The 20881-nt window shown below is 55.6% G+C and overlaps 7 protein-coding genes across 7 annotated transcripts; 5 read left to right on the top strand and 2 right to left on the bottom strand.

The window, feature by feature from the left end:
- Positions 1–3: 3 nt before the first annotated feature.
- On the top strand, positions 4–3267 carry KVR01_008579 (uncharacterized protein). The gene is made up of 4 exons (XM_044787060.1): positions 4–1482; positions 1565–1911; positions 1991–2221; positions 2274–3267. The coding sequence occupies exons 1-4, from the start codon at positions 280–282 to the stop codon at positions 2971–2973; spliced, it is 2481 nt and encodes an 826-aa protein (XP_044642346.1). The 5' UTR covers positions 4–279; the 3' UTR covers positions 2974–3267.
- A 153-nt stretch (positions 3268–3420) lies between these two features.
- Positions 3421–4420, bottom strand: KVR01_008511 (uncharacterized protein; the record flags this gene model as incomplete). The annotated part of the gene is made up of 1 exon (XM_044789922.1): positions 3421–4420. One exon carries the CDS (start codon positions 4418–4420, stop codon positions 3467–3469), a length of 954 nt encoding a protein of 317 aa, XP_044642278.1. The 3' UTR covers positions 3421–3466.
- A 225-nt stretch (positions 4421–4645) lies between these two features.
- Positions 4646–5089, top strand: KVR01_008428 (uncharacterized protein; the record flags this gene model as incomplete). Its single annotated transcript, XM_044790405.1, has 2 exons — positions 4646–4819; positions 4874–5089. 2 exons carry the CDS (start codon positions 4646–4648, stop codon positions 5087–5089), a joined length of 390 nt encoding a protein of 129 aa, XP_044642195.1.
- A 453-nt stretch (positions 5090–5542) lies between these two features.
- KVR01_008792 (uncharacterized protein) lies at positions 5543–8463 on the bottom strand. The gene is made up of 2 exons (XM_044794247.1): positions 8256–8463; positions 5543–8183 (listed from the first exon to the last, which is right to left on the bottom strand). The coding sequence occupies exons 1-2, from the start codon at positions 8295–8297 to the stop codon at positions 6120–6122; spliced, it is 2106 nt and encodes a 701-aa protein (XP_044642559.1). The 5' UTR covers positions 8298–8463; the 3' UTR covers positions 5543–6119.
- A 148-nt stretch (positions 8464–8611) lies between these two features.
- KVR01_008399 (uncharacterized protein) lies at positions 8612–11595 on the top strand. Its single transcript, XM_044786769.1, has 4 exons — positions 8612–10190; positions 10257–10463; positions 10567–10711; positions 10770–11595. The coding sequence occupies exons 1-4, from the start codon at positions 10082–10084 to the stop codon at positions 11092–11094; spliced, it is 786 nt and encodes a 261-aa protein (XP_044642166.1). The 5' UTR covers positions 8612–10081; the 3' UTR covers positions 11095–11595.
- A 2838-nt stretch (positions 11596–14433) lies between these two features.
- KVR01_008427 (uncharacterized protein) lies at positions 14434–15153 on the top strand (the record flags this gene model as incomplete). Its single annotated transcript, XM_044781794.1, has 3 exons — positions 14434–14452; positions 14570–14715; positions 15028–15153. 3 exons carry the CDS (start codon positions 14434–14436, stop codon positions 15151–15153), a joined length of 291 nt encoding a protein of 96 aa, XP_044642194.1.
- Positions 15154–16886: 1733 nt separating this feature from the next.
- KVR01_008465 (uncharacterized protein) lies at positions 16887–18300 on the top strand (the record flags this gene model as incomplete). The annotated part of the gene is made up of 3 exons (XM_044789047.1): positions 16887–17069; positions 17153–17888; positions 17981–18300. The coding sequence occupies 3 exons, from the start codon at positions 16887–16889 to the stop codon at positions 18298–18300; spliced, it is 1239 nt and encodes a 412-aa protein (XP_044642232.1).
- Positions 18301–20881: the final 2581 nt, after the last annotated feature.

The raw sequence follows: 20881 nt of genomic DNA, 5'->3' as shown, positions 1-20881 counted from the left end.
ATGATGATTTCTCTTCACATTGAGAAAGGCCCTTGACTATCTACGTTCTCAATCGCGCAGTACGGCAGATCTGACGCCCACGCAATGTTACCTTCAGAGTGGGGCCCGTGCCTTGTCGGGTTTGAAGTTTATATGTCGCTTGCGCATGGGAAAGCTGCACGGGCATTGGGCAGAATGGAAGGGTAACATGCTTGACTGGACGCGTCGAGTTTATTTACATTTGACGCGACTCGACTCTTCTCGCCTCTGTTTACTGTTCTCTACTACTCTCTTCTCCACATGGCCCCAGTCATGTTCGACATATACGGCAGGACGGTCTGTGAGCAAGGCCCCGAGAAGGAGGAGCAGCTGAGCCCAGCATGGGATTCCTGGAAGAAGGCGCTCCAGCAAGACCTGGAGTCTGTTCAGGCACTTGGTGACGTCGCCTGCCAGACAATTCACACCAATTTCGTCAATCCAGGGGTTGAAGTTGACGGAACCCTTGTCTCCTTGCCTCTGAGTCCGTTACTGGCTGATCAAATCAAAGCCGCCGCGGAAACAGCTTCCTGTGGCAAAAATGAAGCTGAAGTGGTGGAATCATCCTCTGGCCTCGTCTGGGAGCTCAACAGCGACTGCTTCCGGACTGTCAATCCTTCATGGCCAGCATTCTTGGGGTCCATCATGCAGGATATGGCTCATCGCCTTGGCTTAGCCCCGTCCGATGTCGATATTGCATCAGACAAGCTTGTCCTTTACGAGAAGGGCTCTTTGGTGAGGAGCCATCAAGTCTCGAAGTCAAGCCCAGAAGTTACGGGATATCTCATTGTATGCCTGCCTTCGGGGCACACGGGAGGCCAGATCCGCTTAGAGCACGCCGGAAGGCGTTGGGTGTTCCACACAGCGCCTGCGTCGACATTCGATCTTTCAGCTGTCGCTTGGCACTCTGATGTTACAAGCGAAATCATGGAAACCTCATCAGGGTATCGCCTAGAGCTCGTCTACACCATGGTACCAAGATTAGGCACTCATACGTCGGCCGACTTATTGGTCAAACAGCAAGCACGCCTCAGAGAGAGGCTTGTCAGCTGGCCAAAAGACCTCTCGAAAATCGTGTATTTCCTGGACCGCGGGTACTCACAGTCGAACTTGTCCTCTTTCAAATTGGAAGCGCACGATCGGATGGTCTTCGAAGCTCTGTCAGCTGAGTGCACCGAAGCTGGCATTTCCCTCTTTCTCAGCAACGTTACGAAGAAAGAGTATGACCCAGACGACCCCAATCATATCAATTGTGATAATAATGAAGAAGTGGGAGTCTACCTGGACGATCTATGCAGTATCCGGGGCCAGACAATCGTCTCGCATATCAATTTGTCGCCAGAACATCTCATTCCAGCCGATCCTTATAGCAACCGGTCAGCTGATGAGGTAGAGGGTGGCGACGAAGGGACAGAAGAGTTAGACGAGGAGTGGCACGTTCCAGGCATGCTCATATATCATGACTCGGTGAGTTCGTCATAGCAATGTCCCAGAGCCCTGTGCTCTCTCTGTGGAGTGTGGAGTGGTTACTGACGAGCAACCTCTGTAGGCAATCGTTCTCATCCCAAGGAACAAGCTACATCATCTAGTCGGGCTTGCAACCGATATAGAAGTCGTCATGGCTCTTGTCATCGATGATCAAAAAAAGCATCCAAACGACATCACCGTCCGAGCGGACATGCTAGAGCTGATGAGCAAAATTCTAGACGACAGCAAATACAAGCTCGCTGGACTCGCAGTCGCTGAAGGTGCATGGAATCTCGGGGACAAGTCACTATACCGCAGGGCTATTCATTACTGCACCGCAAACGGCCGGATGCCGACTGGACTTCCCCAGCTGCTGGCCACACTTGTGGCCGAATTGCCAGCCCCACAAGTAGTCGACTGGACTGAACTGTTCGTACAACCCCGTCTCCTCTGTTTTCCAGGCACATTTATCACGTACCCGTTACTGACATGCATCCATTCTCCGCAGCCTTGGTGACCTTCTGGATTGTTTCACAAACATTCGCAGCATCTTCGCCTCCCTCAACGATATTGAGCAAGCGTTAGATAAGGAGCATCTCAAAGACAGCTTCCGGGCTTGGGTAGCAACAATGAAGCGCGACAAATTCACTACTGGCCAGTATTTGGAAAAGGCCGACCCAAATTCCGTCCAAGAGCTAGCGAACCTGCTTTGGCACGACAAAGACTGGGTTGAGACTCGGTAAGTCTACTTATAAAGATGACCTGGGACTTGGCGCTGATCATCCAATTAGCTTGATACCTGAACTGGGATGCTGCAACAATAGAGCACTCGTCAGCAAGGCCATCGAGAGTCTGGCAGTTAAGGGCAGCGACAACACGCTGCCTGGCGCTGCAGAAGTCGCCCAGAAAATCCTAGATAAGCAGTTGCAGCTGCTGTCTCTCGGAACTGTAAATTTGTTGTCAGCCCGTGATGAAGAAGCTACCAGCGAGGCCCACAGGTTCGTTGACCTTATCAGGACGTGCATGAGGTTTGGTTTCAAGCAACAAGCGATCCAGCTGATCGGGAGAATCAAACCGGACATGGAGAAGCAGCTGCACTATCCGGAACCGCGACCTATACTCAGTGGCGCTCGAACGGGCAATGGCACTCCATATGTTCCCATCCTCGCCCACAGGTTGATTCGCATGCTAGGCAAACTGCCTGGTGCGTACGAGGCACCGTTCATGGAGTCTCTCCGAGAGTTGTTCGAGCACCTCCTTCGAAGATATGTTCTCGGGGCTCTGTCACCGAACGGGGGCCGTTCTAGGCTTCTCAATGATTTACGCAAGGAGCGATTTAGGAAAATACTGGGCGACCCTCTATATGGGGAATTAATCTTGCAGGGGGCCCCACCAATGGACTATGGCTGCGCCGATCAGGCTGTCGCTGAGAAGAAGCGGAAAGCCGAAGAAGAACTGTGCCCGCGTCCCAGGCCTGGATCGAGCCACTGAATAGATTCGGGTGGATTCTCGTGATGACACTGTGAGATCGCATGACGTCTAGAAGGACGTCCAGGGCAGGGCGAATGAAGCGCCTCTGTCACAACAGATCTAATTGTCACAGTTCAAAAAGGTGTCGATTGTTTTACTCTAGATTCGCCGCGATGCTTGCAATTTTGCTTTCTTTGTCTAAGCGCTCGACGCCTGGAATCTTTATTGACACTTTTTTCGTTGCTACAAGTCTGCTCCTGTCTGTCATGGTTTGGACCGATCGACACTGTCTTTCCACTACTGTCTCAAGATCAGAATCTCCGATAGCTCACTTTTATGAGCAATACAAAACTGGGTTTAATGGAGACTTCCTTGCCCGTCACAGCCAACATGCACTGCAGGGGCGAAGTCCGCCGAGCCTCGAGCCTCGTTCAATAATGTCTTCAAGGTTATTACAGAATGGCGAGTATTAAAGCGTGCTATTTAAGGATTTTCTCAAGTCTACACGAAACCATCACGAGAAGCCAAACACCTTCTTCAATTGGTCTTGGAAGGTGACCGCACGGCCAGGCCGTTTCTCCCCTACAGACTCGGCGGCACCGTCTCCTCCCCCATGGACCCTTTGCTGTTCTGCAATCTCGTGATGCTTCGGACGCATCTTTCCGCGCCCCAGCCCCTCAACCTCTGTAGAGCCACGGGCGAGATCCGGGGAGCAAGAGCGTTCTGCAAACGATCTCAAGACGGTTTTGGCTGCTGACCCCGTGTTGACACCAATACAACGCGGAACGACAGGCGTGGCCACTGACAGGTTCCCGCCCCGGAGGTTCGAGGGAAGGAGTATCGAGGACTTGACTTGGCCTGCCGGGTAGACGTGGTGGTACAGGTATTCGGAAGACTCTGGCGGAGGCCTGGCGTGACCAACAGAGGCTGATGGCAATGTGGGACTGGAAGTAGTCTTAGGAGGGCTTATGAAGCGTACATGCCTGCTGGGCTCAAGGCCGCCTGGATGCAGTCTTGACGACGGACGTTGGCCTGGTTTCTCGTCGATAAAGGTGAAGGGGCGGGACATCTGAACGCCCTTGAATGCGGGCGCAGGTTCGACAGGCTCGGATGCGAAGGCCGGGTTTTGCCGATGAGGGATGACGTTGCGCTCTGAAATTGCTAAACGTCCAGGGTCTGTAGGCTGTTCCTCGTTTGGTCTTGGTATTGCTGGAATTACGGGAACCCTGTGAGGCGGGACTGGTGGAGGTGAGGGTGACGCCGCTGTTATGCCAGACTCCATGTCCAATTCTGCGACACTGGGCTCGAGAGGTGAGAAATGATCGTCAAGTACAGAGCTTGGCCGAGGGCTTGGTAGCTCCATACCATCCCTCTCGTCTGACTTCCTACCGGGGAGATATTGCATCCATCTCGGAATGGGCTTGGTTTTGCTCCGTTGAAAGGCCGGCTCCCTGACAGGGTCGTTCATGGAGACATAGATTGGGGAAGCTGTCCGGAAGACGTGTTCACCCATGGAATGATCCGAGTCATCAGAGGTGTTGGCCTGGTGCTCAAGCTCGGATTGTGTGCCTGCGGAGCTTGGTGTGTCGTGGGGGCAATTGTCACAGGTACTCTGCCCCATGCCTGCCTCCCACCGTCTCCTCGACAAACCCCCATCGAATCGATCAATCCTACGCAGAGCCATCGGGATGAGATGATCGTCATCCGCTATATCCCTCGAAATATCCTCCACACACGACCCACAGAGTGGTATCTCGTCGATCTCCCGGCCCTTCGATCTACCTGGCTCGGCCGAGCGGCCTGGTTGTCCTCGAGAGGCAGCGTCCGGGAACAGCTCTTCCATGCTTACCCCGTGGACCACCCTCTTGTCGCCACACAGTAAACAGCCATAGCAGCTCCGGTGCCAGAAGCACCACCCCAGGCTCACACACTCGTCGCCGCGGAAGACGACCTCGCCGCACACCTAGCAGATCGCGAGGTCAAGCAGAGCGTTGTAGCACGGCTCGCAGGCCAGGCGGGCGCGGCTGCCCACCACTCTCGGCGCGTTGGACGAGTTGGCCGGGTCACATCGTTGAGGGCGCCAGCAAAAGGTACAGAGGAATGTCTCTGGTCTGGTCGGAGAAGAGGGGTTTCTTAGCAGGTAAGGATGGTTGTGTCTGAGAGCGTGTGGTGTCTGAGGCTGGCTAGGGTGTGCACCACGAGTGGTGGGACCACAGTATGATGACGCGTCGCCCATCCCGAGGGTCGATGGATGGAGGTATCAGGTCACATTGATTGGTGATAAGCGAGTGAAAATTCCTGTTGTAGCGACTGGCAGAAGCTCCATACAATCCTTTTGGTTGACGTGGTCCTTGTTTGGTTTTGACGTGTCGCAGAGCATTCTGAGAGCAGCAATGCGCGACAAGTTCCCCATCGGCTTGAAAGCCCTCACGCAGCTTCTGGGTGGCTCCTTCCACTTGTCTCCTTAAGCATGGGCGAGAATTGCTGTTCAGGAGCGAAGGGGTTTGGTCAGTTAGGCATTATCTGGTAGCTGAGCAGGTCGACTACCTAGGGCGGCACACACTCGATGATTTCTCCGGTGGCACCCAGCTCAAGTAGAATTTGAATCTATTCATTCATGCAATCTGGTCCTGTCTGTCCACATTGCTGTGCCTCCTCAAAGCGAGGACTAAAAACAAGTATAACGCCACACGTCCGTAATATGCTCCTCAAGGCAACCCCTTTTCCTGACCAGCTCGAAACTCCATCATAAAGGATTCCGGAAAACAGACAATGACTGTAATGTACAGTATACTCCCAGTCCAACATCAACAATTGGATGCAATGCCGCCAGACGGGTAAGCATAGCCTTGGCCCCAAGCAAGCACACACCTGAAGATGAACCATAGAGTCGAGACATCAAGGTGGCATGTACGTCAGCTCTGCTGAGGCCGCTCGGTGCCCCGGGCTTCCAATCGCCCTCAAATGAGCCAGTTGTGACTCGACCGATGCCTTATGTCCAAGGTCGAAAATCCAATATTGAACCAACAAAGCCGACACAAACATGTACAACTCCAAATGCAATTATGCCTCAAGCAGCGGTTCGCCCTGGTCTGTTCCAGCCGCATCATCCGCTGCGGCAGCACTGGTCGCAATCTCATCGCCCGACTCGAGACTTAATTCGCGCCTCACTTGCGCTGCTTCGGGGTCGCCAGGTAGGCTAGCCTGCTCATGCTGAGCCCCACGCGCTTGCGACCACCAGGAGTAGTGGCTGGGGCCCTCGCCTTGGCTGCAGACCTGGCGGGTGTCTTCATCACAGTCTTGCTTGTACTTGTGACACGCGGCTTTTGGGCAGATGCCAGCCTGGGAGCGACCAGAGCATCACCCTCGGGTACATCAGCGGCCTTCATCTTCTTCAGCGCGCGCTCAGCTGCCTCCCTGTCTGCCTCTTCCTCATCATCCTCTACACGAAGGCGTTTCCTATTACCCACACCATGCGGGAAAGCCTTCATGTCGAAGGGGCTCTGCTGAAGATAGGGCGGCATGTTCTCCTTGCCCTTCGGAGCTGCCGTCGCGGGCATGTCCGAAGATGGGAACGCACCGGGGACGACTGGCATCATTGAAGGGCGGACATGTCGCACACTAGACTGTCCTGAGCGGCCACCAAATCCCTTGGGGGAAGAGCCGCCAAAATTGATGGTGTGGTCACTGCGGAAGGTGAAGGTGCCAGGAACCGACACTGGAGCTCGCTCCGGCCCTTCAGACACCTCGTCATCCACCGAGTCGGACTTACTCTCCGCCGGAGGCTCGGGCAGTGGTCGGAAGCCCGACAGGTCGGGGTACGAGACATGATCCGCAGTGGCATTCGTCATCACAGAGTCCAGAGACGGGTAATTGACCAGGTTGGTGGCGGTCTTAGCGCGAGGTATGCCAGACTTGACAGGAGAGGGAGAGTTCTGCGCTAAAGCAGCATGCTTGGGAGCAGGAGTGAACTGACCGGCCCTGAGGCTGTTCTTGCCCGGAGTGGTCTGGGGAGCAGGAGGGAGTTCGTTCTGTGCGCGCACAGGAGCCGGTGTCTTTGAGATTCCCACAGTGGGCCTGGGAATGCCAGCCTGTCGCGCAGAGCCGTCTCCCTTGTGCTTGGCGAACATGGATTTGACCTTATCAAACCGACTTGGGCTTCGCATCACGGCCGGTTCTGCCTCCTTCGCATCACTGATTGTGCCGAGATCGCCAACAGTTGCAGACTTCTTCAAACCTGTCATGGGGATCTTTGAAGGTGACCTGAGCATCGACCGAGCTGTGGTCGGGGTCTTGATCGAAGCTGCGCGTGCAAGAGACGCCTGGGTTGGAGACATGATGTTCTTAATGGTGGACTTGGCAAGGAGTATGCCATGAGGGCCCTTGCCAGGTGTCCTCGGAGGACGAGGGATGTTGCTGCCGTCTCTGGAAATGGGCCGATTGGTAGAAGCATCATCGTCGGCAGCCTGCTTGGTCCGCTTGGCGGGAGAATCTGGGTCACACACAGGCGTGTGGACCTTCTTGGACGACCTGGATGATGTGGGCTTGACGGGAGTTTGGACGCGTGCGGATTCAGCGTCGTCGATGTTTGCTTTCGACTGCGAGCGCTTGATGCCCTTCTTGGGCGCAGCGACAGAGGCGTGTTTGCTAGCCCGGAAAGCAGAGGGATGGTTCTCGATGGAGTCCATCTTCTTGAACTCGGCCATGTGAATTGCGGAGTAACGACCAGCGCGGCCTTTCGGCTGGGCGATCTTGCGGGCGTTGACCTGTTCCTCCTCGGCGCGCTGTTTCTCGCGCTCAGCCATGAGAGCAGCCTTGTGTTTGGCAGCCTGCTCGCGGACCTCACTCATGATGAGCTTGGCCTGAGGACTCAGGGTTGAGTCTGTTGTGCTGGGGACGGAGGGCAGCAAAGGATATTGGGAGGACGAGGCGGGGGTCTTGGAGGGCGTGGACAGCAGGACAGCAGAGCCAGGCTTGTTGGAGGCGGTGGGCCTGATGTCAGTGAAACCGAGCCGCAGGGCGGATGACGGGGCGGCCATGGTGGGGTGAGCTTTGCTGGGGTGCATCTCGGACATTGGCGGCTTCACGACGGACTTTGTAGACGGGGTTCGGGGGTTGTTTGCGGGCGAGGACATGATGGCATTGAGACTCTGAGCAGGCTCATTGACAGGACTCTCCTCGCGTTCAGCAACGGACTCGAGGGTGGCGGGCGGGGGCGCGATGGGTTCGGGCTGCGAAGCGCGCGGGCGGTGTGAGCGGTGGCGAGACTTGTTGTTGAGGGCGAGGCTTGTTTGTTTACTTACCTTGGCGCCGCTGGCCAGGCGTGCAGATCGGCGACGAGCCATGGTGATGAGAAATCGTGGAGGTTGACACCAGGCGGGTCCAGGCAAAGTCAAAAGGGCTCGGGAGCAATGGGTGTGTCTCAGAAGAGAGAGTTGCAAGGTTGCAGGCTTGGGAAGGGGAGATTGTGTGGGGGATGAAAATGAGGGTGATGTCGTTGGACGCGGTTTTGGCGGTTGCTGTGTGGGACCAGGCCTCTCCAAAGTCAACAAATGATCAGGTGGTCCAAGCTCCCAGCTCGTCCGTCCGCAGACGCAAACTCAGGGGTCTTCGCCCGGCGCGTGCCGTGGTTCCTCTCGGCGATCGACGAGCTGACAGGGCAGGCTCTCATCAGCTATGGCCTATTTTTCTAAGATCGCCTTCCAGCATCTACCATTCATTGTTCACTGATTCCCCATGCCGCCTGGCTGACCTTCAACGCACGCCTGTAACTTGGAAGCTCAGCTTATTTGCTGTATAATGGCGGCATCTGGTACTCTCTCGTGCTCTCGAGATAGCATCAACCCCAACCTGAACACGAAGGCCATGGGCACCAAGAACACGGCATGGCACAACAAGAACCCGACGCCAACAAGAGTCGGCAGGGCCGGTCAGGGAGGCTGCAACTTATAAGCTTGAGAATCCAGTTACCGCCGCGACAGCATGGTCGGGCGAAACGAGCAGTCTCCCCGGCCATGTCCCCAAACGGAGATAATAAAGAGACGATGGGAAGTGCTCACGCCATTTATGCAAACACAGTGGACACCGACGAGCATTGCGACTCAAGGGCTGAGACATCTTGGTCAGGAGGCAAGACTGCACGGCACACAAATCCGGGTACGGTACGCGTACGCCGGCTGCTTCCACCGACGAGAGCTCTCTGCCGTCTTGGGGATGACGCAGCAGCGCCTCCCATCGCAGCTCGTCTTGCGCATCCGGTACGAACTTTTCTGCCTCGAATACTGTGGATGAATTCGGATGACCCGTGATGTTTGGACCAATTCCGCTGGGCAGGGACGCCGTCATCCACTTGTTTGAGATGCCACGACCTTGTTTCGGCCAAGGTGAAGATCCAAAACACCAGGAGCCCGACATAGCCCCGGTGCCCTTGTTACGCCGCCCACGCCGCCCATTCACCGGGGCAAGTGGGGGCTTACGGGACTCCCAGGCCTCGCGGCCTCGAGGCGATTTTTTATGCTTGTGCCAATCGATAATGAGACGAAATGATCGGACGGCAGGCCAGCCACTCAAGTTCGGCTCAGTGGGTAGGGCGGCTGTAAGGCTCTGCTCTTGGCGTCTAGCATTTGTCGGAAAACGGGGGGCCTGCCAAGCACCTCGTCCGTCAGGAATGGGAATAACTTCAAACCGTACACGAATGCCCCTCAAAGCAACTTCCTCTTTGAGCGAATGGGCGTCTTAGATCGGGGTGCCCTCAGCCCCGAGGTGGTCATGATGCGCAAGCGACGGCATAACCATGGTACATCACATCACACCCCACGGTCGTGGGCAGGATTTACGACTACCCTGCGAGGTTTGTCAGCACAGCTTGAGGCTCATGAGCCGCCCTGATCAAATATCAGGCAAGGGACCGCTCCTCAAGCGTGTGTGCGGTCATGTGCCATTTCTGCTTCCTGTACCTTCTTTTCTCTCTAATTGTGTCGGTCATTTTCAAATACGACGTTGCTGTGGAACGGCATATTCCCTTCCCTTTAAATTCGACCCATATCCTGTCGTTGAACGACTATTAAGAGTTTAATACTTGACCACCCTGGCATTAACATCACTGGCTTACACTCTCGGGCAATCGAATATGCTTTTTGTCGGGGTCATAGGTCTGTTGGGGGCAGCCGTAAGCGCCTACCCGCAGATTGAGGTTATTTCCACGGATGCTGTCTCGAGATCTGGGAGGAGATTTGTCAGTAAGTATCAACCAACTCTGATGGCATCTCAGGCTGTAGCGGGTTACTAACGACCCGCCTTACCAGTACGCCGCAACGTCGTTCCGAAAGTTAAGAGGGCCAACCAGGTCATACCAGTAGTGGTAGGAGGACCGCAAGACACATACGTTCCCAATGTTGTGACCGCTGCGGTCGGCGACGTTGTGCAATTCCAGTTCAGCAATGGCAATCACACTGTTACGCAGAGCGCGGCCGATCAGGGCTGTACTCCCCTCCAGGCCACAGTACCTACTGGTATGTATCTAAGTTTAAACCTCTGGCAGATGTCCTGTCCCTTCGGAGACGCTCGTGACCGTGGCACTCAGTACTTGGGACCGCATAATTAACAGTCTCATAGCCGTCCACTCGGGACACATTCCATTCCAGGATGGGCAGCAGGAGGTTGGCACATTCAACCTCGTCGTCTCCAACACCGAGCCGATGTTCTTGTACTGCGCAACCGGACCACACTGCCAAGAAGGCCAGGTCATGGTCATCAACCCGTAAGTAGTCTTTGTCTCCGTCCTGTCTCCCGACAAGCACGACTGACGCCCTACACAGACAAAACGTGAACCAGGTCGTCGACTACGCCAAAGTAAGCCAGGCCACCACAAAGAGTACAGATGGCACAACGGTGGTGGGTGGGGCCGTCGGCCAGATAGCACTGGGCAACGCGGCTTTCGTGCCTGCGGCTGCAAAGCAAGCAGGAGGGGCGCCACCTGGAGCCCCTCCGGCTGAAGCTGCTCCTCCCGCCGAGGCAGCTCCTCCTGCTGAGGCCGCCCCTGCTGAGGCCGCGCCGCCCGCGCCGCCCGCCGAGTCTTCGCCTCTCCCTGCAGCCGCTCCTGCCGAGGCTGCGCCCCCAGCCGAGGCGGCGCCAGCCGCTTAAATTCCCACTCCCGAGGTCGAAAGTGGCCAGTGAGTTGTCCCAGTGGTTCTTGAACACATTCGATGCTCGATGACGATGGGCGAGCCAAGGACAAGCATGCTTTGGATTGGCTATTTTTATGGCGCGGCAGGTCGTCGTTAGCGAGATATATATGGGTGTCCTCCTGCAGCGCGTGCCCAGTGTGTTTGTGTGTCATTCGTTGTACATACATCTGGAATCACATCTATGTCCTGTGGGTCACCTTGCCGCGCTTTGCACAGGCTAGCCCTGACTCGGGCATGCTGTCACACAGTCAGTCAGTGGATCACTGCCGGAATAGATAGTACATAATCTGAGATCCAATTCTCCGGGAAGGCTGGGTCGACGCCTGGCCGGCTAGGTTGAGATCGAAACTGGAGACAACCGAGATAGAGCATGTCGTTGTCAACGGAGAATCCCGAACTCCCATGAGCCAGACTCGACCACAGAATCTCGACTGATGTGTGGCTGGTTGAGGCCTTGCGTATCTCTACAACTCTCATTCTGCCTGCCTAATCAAGCAGATAGACGGTCTGTTACTGCATGGGTTTAAACGCCGTCGTGAAAGAGATCTGCGATGCTACCCTGTGCTCGGTACTGCAGAGAACTCCAGAAAATGGCGCCGCTAGAAGTATTCTAGAAGGTAGCATTCCGGCCTAGCCTCAGTTCGCGGCGCCAATGTGGCTTGCGTAGGTGGTGAACGCGAGAGACGGCCGCTGCGAAATTCGCCTCGCTGATGGGGTCGAGCCACAGATGATCTGAGGCTAGACACGGCACATGGCCGTGCATGGTGGCCGGGGATGCGGGCCAGGCTGCCAGGACACTATGCAATGAAACGGGTTTGTTTCTTCTGCACGATGATGGAAGCCGGCTGGTTGAGGGCGACCTGGTCCATGGCACGGCACGCCGCCAATCACGTCGCGGCACAAAGACACCATGCCAGCCATGCATGCAACAGGCTGCGATGCTCCTCTCTGGCGGCGTACTTTGGTGGAGGGAAGTGACAAGACGCCCGCCTCTTCTGCAGCGTGCAGGCCAGACCGGCTTACTGCAGGCGGCTGGACGGGTGGGCGACACTGCAGGACGGCTGCATCAGAGACGACACGTGGGAACCCCGGCCGAGCCTCGTCGAGGCTGACAGCAACTACATACATACCTAGGTACTTGGGTAAGTACCTGGGCCTGAGTCCTTGACGTCGCCGACTGTGGCTGCCCGCACGCGGTTTCTGAGCATAACTGGCAGGAGGCTGTAACCCGGCTGCTGGGGATGGGAAGGGAGGTCCAAAGAAGCTCGGGACCCAGAGACGTGGGCCGTCTGGACCTCATTGGCTGCGGGTGCAAATGCCCTGTTGAGGCAGTTAGGCGAGGGCCTAGCCTCGATTTTCCCCACACACACCCAGGCGCTCCTGCGTCCTCCCAGCAGGGCAAGCTTGGGCAAGCTTGGGCCAGCCCGGCCAGCAAACCTCGAGTGCTCCGAGGAGATGCACCCTTCGACCGACTGCACGTCTGCTACAACCGTGTCAACGGGCTTTGCTCCGGCCAGCCAGCACTCAGCCCCCCTTGCACCAATCCACTCACCGAGCACTGCGGGCATTGACCACGACGGGAATCACCTGCACCACTCGCTCTAGTCAGACAGGATTGCATGCCTCTGGCACCGCGCCTAAGGCCTTGGGGCAGGTGCAGCGCCTGATCCCCCTTCGTGCCCTTCGCCCCCTGGGCCACGACAACACATCCTCATACCACCCTCGCTCACTCTCACTCTCACTCACATTCGTCAGCCATTCCCTCAAATGATGGAGCGGAGGCGGGCGGGCACTAGCGGCAATCCCAGCAGACAGAAACCCGATCCAGCAAGATGGTAGTCCATGACCTTGGTCCGAAGAAACTAGACTTTTTGACACAACCATCGTGACGTTGGGGATCGACGCCCAACGCACTCTTGAGTCGGTCCCATGCTCCTCGTGGCTGGCCGGCATGGGGTAGGAAGGGGCAATGATGGTGGTTGTGGTGGTGCTGGTGGTGACGACGGGCGGCATTGACACTGGCTGGGGCTGGGCCAGCGAGCTGATTGACCATTGATTGATTGATCAATCATGTAGGGACCCCTCAAACCAATCTGAGCGATCAACACCCACCAGAGCTCAAAATTTTCCGCGACGCCGTCCCAATAGCCGCAGGGATGGTTGTTGGATCTTGGGGGCAGGTCGAAGCATCACCCAGCCGGGGCCAAGAGATACTTCGACGACAAGTATGCCGTCCTATTTGTTGCAGACCCCAGCTGTGCCGCCAGCCCGCCTGGGCAAGGAAGGGGCCGTGGGATCTGAAATGCAGATCACACTGGACTGGGCCACTCCCTCGCAAACCAGCCCAAGACGGATGCATTCCCAGCCTCGTCTGTCTCGAAGCAGCGCGATGATCTTGGGGAATGTATCGCAAAGCACAAAGGGAAGGGCCGGCCAGGTTTTTCTAATCCTGACTTTTGTAGTCTGTGTGGTCCTGTAGCACATACATGCCGTCTTTCAGGTATCCACAGCGGAGGGCAAGGCCTGGAGCGCCTCGGTAAGGAAAGATTATCCGCGCCAGCATGCCGATATCGCTTACTGGCACAGACCCACCCTGGGGAGAGTGGTTCTGACGACATTCGGCCTTGGAAGGTGAACCGCAGAATTCTGCCAAAATCGTGACCACGGCGAGTCAAGTTCGGAAATAATTTTCCCTCTGTCATAGAATATGTGATGGCGGCGTCGTCGGGAACGACACGCGGTGGCCAAGCAGAGCGGCATTTCTGCAGCTTTTTGCACGGTTTCCAGGGCAAGAAACGGGCCTGCGAAGACGGCCCTCAGATCGCTCTCCACCGGGGATCTCCGACTTACACCGTGTTCTTTCTCTCACATGTAACCTGCCATCCATTCCAAGTCCGCAACCAGCGAGCGACATACTGTGCGATGGTCACCGCACATCCGCTGCAGCTCGCAGCGAACAGGACACGGGTCATATACACTAGAGGAGTCGGGAAGCAGTAGAGCCCTAATTCAGGGAGATGCCGTTGGTGAGCAAAGTCGTCCCTCCCACTTGGCCCAACTCGGGCCGAGAGTCTTCCAAACCTGGGCGAGACACGACTCGCGCAAATCATCATCATCGACAGTCGAGAACCGCGAGCCGGGATAGAATGAGATGACAGATCTTGGCAACTGCAATCACCAGGGAGATCCACCACCAGACAGACCGTGGCATCATCTTGTGGTTCGACATCTCATCAGACAGGCTGGTCATCGTCTCGCTGCCTCGCGCTGCCTTGCGCTGCCTCGCTGCCTCGCCATGACCCTTTCGCCCGCGAGTGAGACGTATTAGTCAGAAGCTGCAACCGTTCTCTACAACAAGCTATAGTCTACTGCTGGAAACCACAGCCCCATCTCACCATGAGCAATGCTCTTGGCATCACTTGTGACGGTAGCTTCTGGACCTTTTCCCCTGAGGGTCCACGGCAGGGCGGGGAGGAGCCAGCTGAGTCCCCAGATGGATCCTCAGCTCAGGGGTGCAGCAACGCCCCGACTTTACGCCCTGTTCCTGCCGTCGGGACTGCTGGCCTGCATGCATTGTGTGGGTAGTCTTGTTGGGGGAGGGGGGCTCGCGTTGTTCCATGGACGCGCCGCCAGAGTTCAATAATCCAGGGATGCAAAGCAGGTGCATCTCTGCTAGGCACATCTCGCTTGTGAAAGCACTCAGGCAAGGGCACCTCTCATCAGAAGGCTCCTCTGCAGGACTGGCTTCCATGAACCCTAGCTCGGGAAGATCTGTCTGCCGTGGGCATACCCAGGGATCTGAGGCCACGATGATGGAAAGGAGGTACAAAGTTGAATCGACGTCGGCCGGCTTTCGGTCGACTTCCGCACCTCCTGCTGTCCACGGCAGACCCCTGACTGCTTGGTGTGGCAGGCTGGCAGCAATGCCGTATTGGTTGGTGTGTGTCGGAGGTGTGCGCTTTGGCCAGCGTGCGGGCATCCAGGTGATGTCAACCTTGCAGGTCTGCAGGAATAGGGAGAGGGCAGCTCCCTGGGGAGCTGGTGACTTCAGGTCCAAGTACCGGCCATCTCATGACTAAAATACCCGCTCACCCCAAATTTTGCGACGGCTCCGCTCGACTTCCTCGCCTTGGGAGCCCTCTGTCTGCCTGCTTGGGTGTTTCGTTCTGTCTCGACAAATTTTTCCACTGCGCTGTGTCATTTGGATATCTCATCATCGTCATCGTGGCATTCTCAGTCGCCCAAGTCGTCGGAAGTCCATGGGAACCGTCACATTCAGACCTCAGAGTATTGCAACCCTTGGGTGCACTCGACGACCAGCCTCAAGACCAGACCCCAAAGTCTAACGCGACCTCCTGCAGCTGCTGGGTCCGGTCGAGCCAACGGTTCATTGACTGCCAAGTCAGGATCCAGGTCACCTGTCGCGGAGGCGGGACTGATCAACCGTCGCCTGTCGTGCCCAGGCTCCAGCCCAGTTCTTACCGGCCCTGTCCGGCACTGCTGCTAAGACCGATCATCATCACACTCATCTCGACGTTCGAGGCTGGTCTTTTCCGGGGCTGCGTGGTGAGATTCCATTCGAGGGGAAAATCCCAGAGTTGGAGGGGCGGTACAAGGCCGTTATTCCTGCGACCACTCGAAAGCAGCATCGGGCGTGCGCGCGTGCGTCCATCGACCAGCTCCCAGGGCTTCCCTCAACCGGAGGAGGGTGCTCAACCTGACTTTTATATCTGCCACACCCTTTGTCGACTCAGGGCGTGTGGACCACTGCACGATTGCAAAAACGATTCGCGTTACCTAAAGACAGGCCCACAGCGGACCAGTCGACGTAGGCAAGGCTCGTCACGCGCAGTGAGGGGCCCCTCGTCGCACGCTAGAGTTCGGCTGCCCGGAGGAGCAAGGTCAAGGCCAAAGACCGCCGCCTCGAAGCCAGGCTTGCCAGACCAGGGCAGGGCATAGCTGCACAGCAGGGCAGAGCTTGGTCCGGCCCAGGCGCCACGGCACGGGTCCGTGGTTGATTTCCCCCACTACAAGTGCTGCGACGTTCCATTTCAATTACGTATAAACCCTCGCCCTTCTGCCTTTTCTTTACACACACAAACTCTACGACCTGTCACCGTCATTTCCCTTATCTCTGGGCTGCCCAAAGTTGAGCTCGACAATCTGTCAAACGCTGCCCCGCGACCACGCTTTGATCCTGCAGCCGTCTGATCTCCCTGTATCCCCGGTAAGGACCAGCCTATCCTGGATGTCAATCAGGCACGAGTGCCACCAAAAAGGTCCCAGACTGCCGGATCTGCAGCTGCCCTACGAGATGTCCTGATGCCCTGATTGGCGCCACCCCCAGATTGCTCTGAAACTTCCCCGGACATATCGCTGATCGGGACTTTTTTACCCCAGCTTTTTGATATCGGCCTGCGGTACACTTACACCGCCAGCCCTATCTCTATCTCTACCGGCACCCTCCAACGCACTGGAGATAGATAACAGCCTGCCGTGTTAGGTAGGGCCCAGTGGACGGCCACCTGTCAGCCCACCACCCTGTTCCAGCCTGTCGGTAGACCAGCCTCGACGCTCGTCTCGCCCCGGCTCGGCAAGAACCTTACTTAGCAGTTGTAATTACCAAACTGCTATCAGCGGCTCGCCTACCGGGCACAGTCACACCCCTCGGTGGACTTTATCTCCTTCGTGAGCACTGAGGCGTTTGCCGCCCCTTCGCGGCAATCGTCTCCACTACCGATCAAGGGTATGGCAACAGACAAGCCTTCTGATGATAGCAACAAGAAAGAACCTATCAAACAGGACAGTGAGGAGTCCCCAATCGGATCCAGCCCCGAGGGAGACGGAGAGCCAGCAGATTCCGGCGAGCAGGGCCAGGCCGTCCCCACCCCGGAGGGCCAGGCGCCCAAGCGGAAGGGAGGTCGCAAGCCGGTAAGTGAAAATCCACTGGGCTTGGGGCTTCACAGCTTCGGAAGATGTGCTGGGTGTATGACAGAATATTGACGTTGCTCTAGATCTATGCTACCACGGAGGAGCGGAAGCAGCGCAACCGTCAGGCTCAGGCAGCTTTTCGCGAGCGGCGGACAGAGTACATCAAACAGCTTGAGCAGACTATCAATGTTCAGGAACAGACGCTAGCTAATCTGAACGCTGCCCATCGTACCGCCGCGGACGAGTGTTTGATGCTCAGATACAAAAACTCGTTGCTTGAGCGCATACTCCTCGAGAAGGGCATCGATGTCCAAGCTGAGCTGCAAGCCAAGCATGGCAGCCCCAATTTCGGTCCGACCCATATGCCCCCGAACATAATTCAGCCGCCGCCAATATCAAGGACGCTACTGAATAGACACCATTCCCGGAGGTCGAACTCTAGCATCGCGCCGAAGCTGGAGCCTGGTTTCAGTCAACTACCTCCAATACATGGGGCCAATCCTCCGGCAGGATCTCCAAAATCCCGGCCCACGCCTTCATCGCACGCCGCCTCTCCCACAACAACCGAGGGTTTTGGAGCTTCGCCTGCATCGTCCGAGAATGTGGGCCCAGGAGGCATGCGGCCAGGGATGCCAGCTGCTGCGATGAAGCAGCCAATGGGCCAGATGCCTGGTCCATCACGGATGATGCCGCCCATGCCAGGGGGCATGGGTCAACACCCGGGACAGGGCCCGCATGCCGGTAGGATGGGGGCGCCGAGTGTCAGCAGTGCACCATTCTACCAGACAGCAGCATATCAGAATCATATCGAGCAACTAGGTGAGCGGGCAGCATCTCTGAATTTTCGGCTTCGATCCATGGTCTTTCAGCGATGGGCCTCATGCTTGTGCCAAGTACTAACTGTATCTTAGAGCAAGAATATGATGCCGCTGCTGATATGATGGACGAGGGTGGCGACGCGCCAGAAACACCGTCTGGACCGGGTCCATATCCCGGTGCTGGTTACGCTGCCGCCGCCGCTGCCGCTGCTGCTCAACAGCACCAAGCCATGAGCCCAACAACAACTGGGCCAATGGAGCCGAACGCTGCGACGGGCCATCCACAAGGGCATCAGCATGGACTTTCTATGACGCAACTGCTGGACCCTTCGATCGATTGGGACCCTTTCGGCTTGAGTGCTAGCATGGCATTCCCGTCGTCGTTTTCCTTCGACACGAGCAATATGCGATGAGCCGAAAATCTCGCATCTGCGTGAAACGATTCATCACGCCGAATTTCAACATGCCTGGCGCGTCAGGACTGAATTTGTCTAGTACACCCACCTCTAGAGTAGGGGTCTGGTGTTCATGGAGTCAATGAGGCGAAAGCGGCTGGACCATGCCGGATTCTATTTCGAAAATTGACAGCAAGACATTACTGGCGTGGCAAGACAACCCGAAGGATTTTAATGGTGTAGACGAGTCATACGACATCCTCACAAAAAAAAAGATCATTGGGCGGACAAAAAGTTTTTGTTTTTCTTCGATACCCCCGGGAAACGCGCTGCATATAACGGTGGGACGGTTCATCTTCACACATATCAAGTCACGACCGCAAGGAACCCGCGAACCTTTTCAACATTCAACCTTTCAGAGCCCCACGACCCGGCGCGCGCGTCTATGGGCAATTTCACCAAACGCACGCCAGACAGACGGGCTACTTTATCCACAGCTGTGACAGCCCTGTTTTAGGCGGCTTCACTCTTGGGGTATATTGTACATACTAAATTTCACTTTTTTTAACCGCATTGGAAGGCGTGAGCCGAGAATTGAAGGCCTGTTTTTCGAGGGATTACAAGGCGGGTTCCACTGTCCTGCCACATCAAATTGGGGAGAGCGCAGGGTTTCGGGTGCATCAAAAGTATTTGTTCAATGTTAAAGCGAACGTTTTGTTCTCAGCCACTAATCTCTGCCTTTCAATGATCCTTGACAATGTGTTTGCGTGTTATGGCGGGTACATAGTAGTAAACTCTGTGGAGCCGGTTTGTTAGCTTGAAGGCTGGGTGCTTTCATCAAGGCGGAGAGGGCTGTCTGCTGTGTTGCGACATGGGGTAGTCTGTTGGAACTCGTCAGAGCCTCCTCGTGTACTGAACGCGTCAAAGCTATAATTATCTATTGGGAATGCTCCGGCGATATCAAAGTCACATCAATGCCCAGAGCTCTCGCATGCCCCCTGATTTGGTTCAACAGAACCTCCGGGTCTCTGGACTGTTACTTATAGGCAGGCTGTTTTAAGACTGTTGATGGACTTGCACTTCTAGTTGTGTAGGTAGAGCCGAACCTAAATGAAAGACAGGCCCCATCGGTTGATCCTTTCGATATGAGTACATCCACCAAGCCGTGCAGGTTGCAACAGCTTCTCTGAAGCTGACCAGAAATCTTCAAAAATTCCTGGAAAGATGTCTGAATAATATGGACTGTGTAGCCGCGACATGCGGTCTCATAGATCATGAGCGGTCAGTGCCACGGAGGGGTGTGCATGCGTAGCTGGGGTCCAAATTGGCAGGCCCAGATACCCTATGCCCTCCTGAACAATCAAGTCTATGAGATCGAGCTCTTCAGTAGCCATTGGGACTCCCTGCTCGCTAGGTACACCCGTTTCGTCAGATCTATCAGGGAGTGGGGTCTGGGCAGTGCTCCGTCTGCTAAACCAGTTCTCGATGAGAAAAAGTATTCATCCGTCTTTACAGTCAACAAAGGAAGGACATTTCATTCAGAAGGCCACTTAAGAGAGACTTATGTTTGGAGTTGACCATACAGACAGTGGGAGAGAGGATGCTAAAGCTTGGCTGCTTGTAGAAAGACAGAGTCTTGGGGCTCTTCTAACTGAATGAGGCCATGTGCCCACGAACTGTATTCTCTCTGTATTGTTATTGGTACTGTATTTTTTTAAAAAACGCTGGGTCTTGAGCGTTGACCACTGTATGAAGGCACCACATACCTAGGTATGTTTTATACGTGTGGGGATTAGAAACGACTCGGAAACCACTCTAACTGAATGGATTAGAGGTAGCACAACGTTTATTGAACATTTCCGTCCAATTTCAACCTAGGAATATTGGAGAATATCAACGAGCAATTAGTCTGAACTGCAGCCCCCCAACACTTATTTCAAATGTTGACATGAATACTCATGAACGATTCACCAAGGCACGAGCTTCCTCAGCCTCGGGGGCTGACAACAGTTGCCCACACCGAGAATCTATTAGCATTACTCTTTAATGTTCAGGTCTGACCGAGTCCTTATACATGACTCCAAACTACACAAAGTTCCGTGAATGGGAATAGAGTTACTATCTTATTCTCTTCTCTACGGACATACGTGACATTCCCCATCTCTCGCCTTTTTACAGCAGCAGTATCTTGCCCCGGATATAACACAGGATACTAGCTGTGTTGGAGACTTTCGAGTTGAGACCCATATCTATCGGGTGCTGAAAATGCCATAGTGGTCTTCTGCAGAGGGACACGGCGTCTCCATCGCCAAACAATTCCATACTCTTCAGTTTGATACTCCACCCTGGGGTTGTTTCAACACGGAGTGGGTTGCTCTGGAGAATCGATTTCGGAGCCGGTATCTTCGCCGTCATTCTAGCCAATGGCGCCGTCAAGATGCTGGTCCTTGGCCTCACCCTTCCGTCACAGGGCTGAGGGCACCTTCAACTCTCACATATTCACCACTACGATTAACATTGTGTGTTTTTAAATGCTGGGTCCTGAGCGTTTACCACCATATGAAGGCGTCACGTATGTCCCCGAGCGTATGCGGGATAG

The sequence above is a fragment of the Diaporthe batatas genome, assembly GCF_019321695.1.
Source record: "Diaporthe batatas strain CRI 302-4 chromosome Unknown Contig00010, whole genome shotgun sequence".
Classification (NCBI taxonomy): Eukaryota; Fungi; Ascomycota; class Sordariomycetes; order Diaporthales; family Diaporthaceae; genus Diaporthe; species Diaporthe batatas.
This window is presented reverse-complemented; position numbering and strand designations above follow the sequence as displayed.